The sequence below is a fragment of the Nanorana parkeri genome, unplaced genomic scaffold (assembly GCF_000935625.1).
Source record: "Nanorana parkeri isolate BGI_ZX_2015 unplaced genomic scaffold, ASM93562v1 scaffold1531, whole genome shotgun sequence".
Taxonomy (NCBI): Eukaryota; Metazoa; Chordata; class Amphibia; order Anura; family Dicroglossidae; genus Nanorana; species Nanorana parkeri.
This window is the reverse complement of record NW_017307799.1, coordinates 78,670-88,870: the sequence shown is the minus strand read 5'-3', so window position 1 is coordinate 88,870 and position 10,201 is coordinate 78,670. Positions and strand designations below refer to the sequence as shown.

At 43.0% G+C, this 10,201-nt stretch overlaps 1 protein-coding gene across 2 annotated transcripts in view; it reads left to right on the top strand.

Moving 5' to 3' along the window:
- The window catches only part of IST1 (IST1, ESCRT-III associated factor), an 11,838-nt gene extending 8,182 nt beyond the window's left edge, over positions 1-3,656 (top strand). For both annotated transcript variants that reach the window (XM_018570424.1, XM_018570425.1), the window contains exons 8-10: positions 1,604-1,717; positions 3,190-3,235; positions 3,456-3,656. In XM_018570424.1, the coding sequence (XP_018425926.1) occupies positions 1,604-1,717; positions 3,190-3,235; positions 3,456-3,646 (351 nt within the window). In that variant the 3' untranslated portion in view covers positions 3,647-3,656. The remainder of the gene's footprint in view (positions 1-1,603; positions 1,718-3,189; positions 3,236-3,455) is intronic.
- The last annotated feature ends 6,545 nt before the right edge of the window (positions 3,657-10,201 follow it).

Below are 10,201 nucleotides of genomic sequence, written 5' to 3'. Positions count from 1 at the left end.
CTGCACATTATGAAACAAGCACATTTTACCATTATTAGCCAGAAGCACGAAATAGATGGTAAAAGCTATGTGCAGTATTTACAGGTACTCCATATAATGTATGAGGGATTTGCGCTTGCAGGGATAAGTACACGTGGAAGCAAGCATTTCTGTAACTAGAGCATAAGGATGTCATCTCATTAACCCCCCCCCCCCCTTATTAAAGGATAAGTTCACCTTTTGCAAAAATTAAAGAAAAGCATATTTAATAATATAACAAAAAATATGCTTTTCTTTACTTTTTGCATTCAAGCCTGGAAAGCATTGCAACTGTGATCACTCGATCAGGGCTGCAAAGCTCAGGCTTCTGCACATACTTTCCCAGGCAGAGCTCCATACGGAGTTTCAGTTAGGAGAGATGGAGGAAGGACGCCTGGACTTCAAACTGGATTATATCACCTCATACAGTGTCCAGCCGTCCTCTCTGGTTAGATGCGGTAGAGCTGTCCTTATTCCCGTCCTTCCCCCATCTCTCCTAACTGATACTCCGTACATCAGTATGGAGCTCTGCCGGGGGGAGAATGTGCAGAAACATGAGCTTTGCAGCTGTGATCCAGTGATCACAGTTGCAATGCTTTTCCAGGCTTGAATGCAAAAATGAAAGAAATGCATATTTTTGTTATTATTAAATATGCACTTCTTTCATTGTTGCAAAAGGTGAACTTATCCTTTAAGTTGTCTGTGAAGGTTCTCATTTATCCAGTTCATAGTAAATCTGTAAAAACATTTTCAAAAAAATAGTCAACTGCACTTGGTGGATTTTTCTTGAAGACGTTTCGATGATCATCTGACAAGCTTTCTCAGTTTAGAATGAATTCTGAATTGAGAAAGTTTGTTTGATGAGCAGCAAAACATCTTCAAGAAAAATACATTTAAAAGAGAACTATGGGCTAAGTGGTTTTCCCCATAGTTCTCTTTAGGGTCACAGGAGGACATATACTAGCCTCCTCCCAGATATACTGTGAACGCCGCAGCCGGGATGGATCCTGACATTACTGTCGAGATCCACCCAGCTGCGTGAGTGACAGCTGGCTCTGCCTAAATAGAGGCAGAGCCAGATGTGCCCGCCCCCTCCCCCGTCCGTTCCTCCAGTCAGTGCTGGAGGATTAGAGAGGGGAGGGGGGAATTCCTGCGGGGAGGGGTGTCTGACAGTCACCGCTTACTGCAGGGAGATGATCGGGAAGTGAGCGGATCGGTGCATGTTTCTGCTCGCTTCCCGATCGATAGAGCCAACCTGTGACGGCTTCTTTGTCACAGGTCGGCTCTAACTATGAGGATGAGTGGAAATCACTCACCTCGTAGTTCTCCTTTTAAGTCCAGTTGCCTTGACTTATTTTTTGCACTTACCCCCATTAGGTTAATAGAAAACAAAAGGGTAAATGCTGCAGGTTATTCTTTTATGTCTTATGTTTAGGTTTACTTGGTTTTATGTGTAAGAATTATTACTAGAATTTTACCCCAAGAGTTTGTTAATCATTTCATTCTCAGATTGTGATTTATATGAGAGGATATGTTTTAAATCAACATACATGTAATCATGTACTTCTCTCATGCCGTATAATAGGAGACGTTCAACGGAGCACCTGTGGGTATTTTCCAGCCCTTTGGCAACCAGCATCCCCCAGCCATTGGTCTTCTGCCCCCACCAATCCCAACCATGCCTCCTACCTATGACTTTGTAAGTAGTGAGGGATGATTCCTTCTCTTCTACTGGACTTCTTTTCCTTGGTATTAGATCATGTAATACCACTGCAGTTTAGGGTTTACAACTGGTGAGAATGGACCTCCAGAACCTCCCATATGCCACTTAACACTGTACTGAAGGCAAGCAGCTAAATATTTAGTAGAACTGCAAACGGATATGTTTGCCAACAGACTTCGAATTCTGTTCAGGTATTATTGTGCTTTACACACATCGTCCACCCAGCATAGCCAGTCAGGTGACACCGTTCTTTTTTTAGCATTACAGCTTCCTGTGTCACCTGTTTGCTTGTGTAATGATAAATTGGTTTGCGTGTCCACAGGGAGGCCTCTAGACCCAAACATACACTTTAGATCAGTGGTTCTCAACCTGCGTAACCTCAGGAACCACATCTGTCCTTGCTCATTAAGTCGTGACCCAAGTCGCACTGCAATGGAACGCACGGCATTGCGGTACTACGTGTTATGGTGCAGGCGATTGAACGTGGGTGGGAGATGCATTTGGGGTACCATTCAAATGAATGGCAACATACCTCCCGCCCCAGAATGCACAGTGGATGCAATTGCATGGTTCAGTGTATTAACCGCACGAGACTGTGCAACTAATACACTGTGCTAGTGTGAACGGGCCCTCAAAAACACTGACAGACGCACACAACCACAGACACAATCTCGCACGCTCATTCTCACATTCTCACTCACATATGCACACTCCCAAAAAAAAAATTTTTTTAAGATGCACCCAGTCTCCCTAATTTTCGATAACTGGAGTGGATCCTCAGCCTGGGGTCCAGTGTGGGCTGGTGTGCTGTAACAGAGCTCCATCCATATGTGCATTGCTTGTACAGCTCCATTTTGTGCCCTGTAGAGGTGCCGGGAGCCAGAATGTGACGTCACTCCGATCCAGGCACTTCTACAGGGCAAGCAATGGAGCTCCCACACGGCCATAGCTCCACCCCACCTCAAGCTGACACTCGGTGCCGGACAGCATGTTTTGAATGCTGCTTGGTGCAAGAACTGACTGTGTTGCGCTAGGGGGAGACCGATAAGCCTTTTACCTGGAAAAGTGGAAGGCATGCAGCGACACACTGAACATGCAGTCGCGACCCACCAGTTGAGAACCAAGGATTTAGGGCATATTTATAAAGCTTGAATGTGACTTTACCACACATGTGACAATCGCTGCCATGTAAAATACATGCACCTGGAAGGTTCACCTCCAGTGAATGGCAGATTTACTGCTTTATAAATATGCCCCTTTCTGAGATCCTCATTTTTGCTTCAAATGGAGCTTAGGTTTACCCTGCCCTCCAACTCCCAATGTGCAGTTCTAAATTCTTGATGGGCAGTATAGCATCCATGAAAACAATGTTAATAAAGAAAAATTGCATTTTCTTTGTGTGTGGCTTTTTTTTTTTTTTTCTTCAACCTATCAATTTCTTCCAACAGATTAGTAATGAAGGACCGCATGCTAACGCTCCTCCAGCACCAGACGGTAAGGAGATTGGGTCATGTGTAGTTTGCACTCAGTACTGTACATATGTTGTGACCAGACCCAATATGTCAGTACCTGATGTTGAAATGAGGTCTTTGAGTGCTGGGCAATTTTTATATCGTACTGTCCATTTTCCCCCACCCATGTACATCTGTCCTGTGCTCAATATAAATTTATCTTAGCAGTGGCCATTTTTTTATTTTCTTTGATGTTTCCATAGGTCCAGGAGCATATGGTGCGCCTGTTGCCAAGCCACGGACAAAAATGCCAGATAATTTTGTCCTGCCTGAGTTACCCTCCGTTCCTGACACCCTTCCTGCCTCCTCAGCCGGAATCGGCACTTCCAGTTCAGATGATATTGATTTTGATGACCTCTCACGTAGGTTTGAGGAGCTAAAGAAGAAAACTTAAGCAGTAAGAACGTCTTTATTTTGGGTGACTTCTCGACTAGTGACCTGACTCTTTCCGAGAAGAAGTTTCAGATCTAAAACCTCTACTGTAAATCTTGCAATGAGCAGCTCCTCCGATTACCCCTTCCTGGAACAAGCAGGAAAAGTGGACTCTCCTCTACCTTAGAAGGTCCTTCTTCATGCCCCTTGCACTAACGATGGGGTGGCTTTGGGGTGTACAGTTTTTGTCAATGAATTGTTAACGAGGGGTTTCTGTCTTTTAAATCTAAAAAAAAAAAAAAGAACTTGTTTCTCTAAATCTGATGCCTTTTCTGTGTTAACCAAGAACTTGGAACTCAACCCAACTGCGGAAATATCATCCAATAAAATGTAAGACTTCCCTTTGCTCGCACGTTCACGGGCTGCTCCTAATACCCCATTTTCTAATCTTTGTATATATTATTTACAGACCTTATGTTAGGCTTGTTTTAAGTGTGTTGTTCTTTTAAAATAAAGCCATGGCCTTCTTAAGTATGTGTGCAGTCTTGTTGGGACAAAGAGATGGTTGAGGTGAAGGTAGTTGTCTTTAGAGAGGCCATTTTTAATGTCATATCCTAGTGGCAATCCCACATTGATTGTAAACAAATAAATCTGCGCTTCTGGAAAAATAAAATTTAGTAATAAGTTAAATTAATAAAGTAAGAATAAATGTGAAAAATGTGAATAAATGTGAATAATTATACCCCAAGCTGCTCTGAAAAAAGGTGGAACCAAGTATGATCAAAAGAAACAAAGCGCTAAAGGTAGCTGTATGAGCAAAAGAATATGCTATAATTGATTCTGGCGAGGTCAGTATGGAAGCTAATATATAAGTATAAAACCCACATTGATACATGAGCCAGGAAACTAGGTCATATTAGTAAAATAAGTGGCGCCAGGCTACTGCTACTTGCAGGGTCATTTTTGGTCACAGTTTGTGTGTATTTTGTTAAACTCTGTAGTGTCTCTGTTTTGGAGGTTACCATCTTGATCGAGGAGAAGAATTTTGCTTTCTCATCTCAGAGCTTCCCGCCTCAGTGACTGGTGGAAGGAATAGTCAAAAAGCAGGGAGAGATGTAGGAAACACAGAATGAATGAAGCAGTGAGAGGGAGGTCCTCAGGTACAGCTTCCTCTCCAGCAAGGAGAACAACGCAAGCACAGAAATGCCATCACCAGATCTCACTATCAAAAGGACAGCTCAGCCCTGTGAGTTTTTTACACAGGGAGATCAGCTCCCCAATTGTAATCAACAGCACTTGTCTGTCCCTGTACTTTATCATGAGGCTCCTGATGAACAGAGGACAATTGTCACACAGACCACAAAGCACTGTTGGTTAGACTTGTAGAGCCGATCTCCCAGTGTAATCTGCAGTGTTGAGTTGTCAATTCCACAACTTAATCCTGCTCTGGAAAGAGGGGGGGTTGCATTTTGATATTTTGTCCTTAGGCACCAGAGAACCTTGTCCTGGTATTGAATGTAGCTGCAACAGTGCTGGATACAGGAGGCAAGTTCAGGAGGTCTGCTGCTTGCATTTATTTATGACACTGTACAGCACACAGTAATGCACGCTGCAGTGTTGCCATGCTTTTGCCTATGGGTTGTACTGCGGTTTTAAATGTAAATGGAACCAAGCAGGGCAACATATTGGCATGCATGACTTTTTCTTAACACAACCCTCCCAGTTTTTTACGTTCTGCAATACAGCGCACTTGTGAAATCCTAGGGGAGGCGGTAGAGTTTTTATTTTGTAGAATGCAAGCATATACCCAAAACTTTTTTTTTTTTTTTATTGGATTCAAACTAGGGACGCAGTGAAATTTTGACCGCCGAAAATGGTACTATGGGCAAAATGCCACTAGTACAAAAACGTCCGAAAATGGGGTGCATTCCTAGCTTCTCTCCTCGCTGGGCGCCGACTGCAAACTTTGGTCTGTGTCCCCTCCAATCCCTGCTGTTCTCCAGAGGCATGGGGATCGGAGGTGACACAGGCCGAGCAGAGCAGTCAGGATGAAGAGCGAAGCACAAACACTCAGTGATCAGTACTGATCGCTGAGTGTTTGTAAATAACAAGCTTACTGTCTCCCCAGTTATAAATAAACAGGAAGTGCTCTATATTACTTCCTGTTCATCCATGATTGTGGACATAGTAACTGATACTATCTCCTCATGTTCTGAATGAACAGGAACACTCAGTATAGAGGCTTCCTGTTCATTTATAACAGGGGCTGCAGAAAAAGATTTAGGACTCTGTCTTCAATCCTCCTTTTTTTCCATTTTAAAAGGGAAATATCTGTTTAGACCCCCTGATATTTCCCAAAGCCCCTAACATTAAAGTATTAAAAAAATCATTAAACCTTTTTTAAAAAGGTTGGTGAAAAAGTCAGTTTTGGTTTTGGCCTGAGACATTTTTTTTATTTCATTTTTGGTCTAAAAATTTCATTTTGGTGCAGACCTAATCAGAACCCCGGTCTTTTATTGCTGTGTCCCCATTAGGTAGATTAACCATTATCACTGAGACAGAATGTAGGGCATCCAAGATTTCACAGCCGTCACCAGAAAATGAGGTGAGGGTAAATCTTCTAATGGGAACATCTGTTTCGGGGAGTACCTAGAAGGGGACTTCCCTTGCTTTGGAGACATTTCCAGTTGCTTCTCCGGGACAGAAACTGAAGGAAGTTTCCCCACCAGGATACAAACAGCTAAAAATAAATGGGGATCTTAACTGCATCTAAGCTTTAAAAAAAAAAAAAAAGTTTTGACTAGACATACTTTTAAGAGTCAGTCCCATAAATAAAACATCCAACATGTATGGTGAGAACCCCTCATTTTGGCCACAGCAGGTGTGTAGACCTAGGAATTCATCAGCAGAGGTATCCGCAATGGAGTTAAAGAGATTTAAGAAATTATCAGGTGCTTTAACTTTCCAACTAAATTCCAGGTTTGGGTGGATTGACCCTTGAAGCTGACGTTTGCTGCAATTGAAAATGCTCTTTTATTATGACATTGGCCTCTAGGCGTCACTGCTGTCTTCACTGTTGAGTAATTCGGCTGTAGCTTAGTATCTGCTCATAGCTCCTTCTCCTTTTCTGCTGCTGCTGCTTTCTTCTCCGTCTTCTCTCGTATTCCCAGTACCCCCGACAGCTTCATTACCAGCATATCCACAATTTCCTTTTCTTCATAAGGCTAAAGGGACACAAGATGCTGATTTATTAAAAGAGAACCTGTCATGAAAGAAATACCTGCACTTCTGTTCTTATTCTCTTTGAGAAGTAACTAGTTCACTGGCTGTCATGATAAGCCTCTGTCTTCACTAAGGGGTAATTGAGCTGAAGAAAGCATGCAGCCAGAACTGAGGCTATTAGATCAATGTGCCAGCCAGATAGCATTTTCAGGAGTGGGCAGCCACAGGATTTCCTTAAAGAGACAGTGTCACCTCTCTCATTCAGAGCAAAATGACTGTCTCTGGGAAGAACCTTGCCCCAAACCACATATGCTTTGCCTTACCAATGCTTCCTTGAAGCTCCTTATTTCTCTGCATCCGGCGACAATACCCAGTACTTGGGAGTATGGAGGAAAATGTGACCTGCATCCCTATGATGGTGCTGGGGCCTAGCAGCTGATTGCCCAGTGTTAAAAGAGAAATATGTTGATGTATTTACCGTGGGGTTCTTGCGCTCACTGGAGAATACGTTAAGCAAAGCAGACAAGAAGATATTCACAATTACTAAGACCAGGAAAACGACACATGTGAAGATGAGCAGAGATCCCAGGACTGGGTCTAGATTGATGATCTGCAATTAAACAGATGATTAAAGAAGAACTGGACTCAAAATAAAAAAGGTATCTCGGCTGTAGATCCTCAAATCATCTCTGAATTGGTGCTGAATGTGGCCATACGAGAATCGTGCAGTGTATGGGCACCTTAACGCTGTCCTTCGGCACCAATTCAGAGATGATTGGAGGATCTACAGCCGAGTGATACACAAATAAGATGCATCTTTGTTAATAGGATACTTGAATGTATTTTTAAGATTTACCTTCTGAGTTTAGTGTAACTTTAAAGTGGAACTAAACCACTTACAACATTTTTTGAGCCCCCAGGATCTTTTGCCATAGCATGCGCCCAATTTTAAAATAGAGTCCTTGTGAAAAATGAGCTTCCTTGGCACGACATGGGAATGCGTGTGCATTAGTGCACTGCAACAAGACACTTAAAGGAGAACTATCTATTGCTCGCGGTATACTGAGCTTAGGGTGATGGGAGGACGCTAGTTTGTGTCCTCCCGTTACCCTAAGGAGAACTATGGGGAAAAGCCCTGACCCCATAGTTCTCCTTTAAGTGTGAATGGGTCCCACGATCCTACACATGGTAGATTACAAGTAGGGGAAAGTTCTGGGTAAGACTGGGCTATGGTCTATGCAGAGGCTAGTTGGAGTCCAGAACACACAAAAAAGCAGCTTGCTCCCTGAGACAAGCTGTGGTTCCTGCAATAAGCCCAGAATTTTACAGAACATCATTTTACAACCCAGAAACCATGCACAGGTTACTATCTATCCATTTTTCATATGTATGACGTCTTTTGGAAATGCCATGGACTATTTCCATGCATAAGCCATATTTCCATATTGCATATCGTGCCATAGTTCATTTAGATCAGAGGTCTCAAACCTCCGGCCCTCCAGCTGTGGTGAAACTACAAATCCCATGATGCATCTCTGTTCGGGAGTCATGTCTGTGGCTGTGAGAATCTTGCAATGCCTCATGGGATTTGTAGTTCCACCACAGCTGGAGGGCCGGAGGTTTGAGACCCCTGATTTAGATCTTCTTAGAGCTACACTGTCATTCTTGGCAAGGTGTGATAATCATTGTCATAGTAAACTGTTCCAATGTCAGCATGCGATATCACATGGAGTGTTGGTAGAAATATTTATTAGGTCTCTTACCTCATCATAATTAAATATCCCAAGGGTTAGGCTGAAAATGGTCACAAAAGAGTCGACGGGCGTTCTGTAATTGTGAACACTCCAGCCAAAGAGCAAATTGCACTGGAAGAGAAAGCAAGAAAGAAATGATCAATACATTTTAGACACAGTTTTTCCTTGCAACAGCTGTCCTAGGTGTCCAATTTTTGCAAGTGATGCAATTGTTTTGTCATTACATGATGTTACATGATGTTAACAGCTGTTATATTAGATATAATTGATGTAGCAATGTATATTAATAGAACAGACATTGAGGGACATTTATCAAACAAAGTAACAACATATTACAGTTAGTTGCAAATCAGGTTGCTTCCCATTGAGCTAAGTCTGTGGTCTATTGACAGGGCCATTTGCCCTGATACAGGGGCGTCCCAAGGCCGGGTGTCACCTGGAGCGATTACTTTGTGACACCCTGCTGTGATGTCACCGCGCATCAGCATGACGCTACCACCACGTGCGCTCGCGATGACGTCATCGCACATGCGCAGCGATTTTATTGATACCTGCCGGCAGCCATATTGGTGATGGACGCCGGCAGAGAGAGGAGGGGACAGTCACCCGACGGGATAAGGTATGCCGCCAGGTCCCCTCCTCTCTCTCGAAACCGTCGGGCGCTTGGTCCATGACACCAAAATGATTGTCAGTCATTTTGGTGTCACCCCTCCAATGGTGTCACCCGGGTGCGCGGGCCGCACCCTCCGCACCACCCTTATGACGCCACTGCCCTCATAATATCAGCGAAAGTTCGTTTTGTGTGAATAATGTAAAAAAAAAAAACTTTCGATATATATATATATATATATATGTATATATATATATATATATATATATAGAATTTTCCATGTATATATATATATATATATATATATATATGTAGCATGTTCCTGTGTGATATAGCTTATCAGTTGCTTCTACCGTCCCCAGTTAAGGGGTAAAGGGGTCCTTTGGATATTATAATAAAATCAATCTACTCACGGAGATGCCATAAGCCACCAATAGGATGGTGATCATTAAAAGGAAGCCGCTGATCTCATTCCAGGATTTCTGGAGGGTCGCTGTGATCAGATGCAGGTTGGGGTTTAAGTTAAGGAGGCGCCACAGTTTCATTGTCATGAGAGCGACTAGAAAGGCAACACCATAACCATGTGCAGAGTCTATCATTGCTGTCTCGTAGAAGCTAATAAACCTGTGTGGAAAAATAAAGAGTTTATAATTGATATGTTATAATTGTCCAATTGTGAATCATTATCACCTGCTTTGCTACATCTGTGGCTCGCAGTATCTCAGGAGTCATTCACACTTGCATTAACACACATGTATTAATGAATGGGCAGCCAACACACAGAAACGACCAAAGAACGTACATGCTGGGCTGGCTTAGTGTGTTGGTATTCAAAATGCATGGAACGAGATTGCACTAATGTGTACATCACCACAATGCACCTTAGCATAAAAATGTGCTTCAGCCCTGAAGGTCTGGGCAGCGTCACCATTGGGACGTATACTTGGTGTATACAGCAGATTTTCCTCAGGGCGGCAGGGAGTAGAGGTGG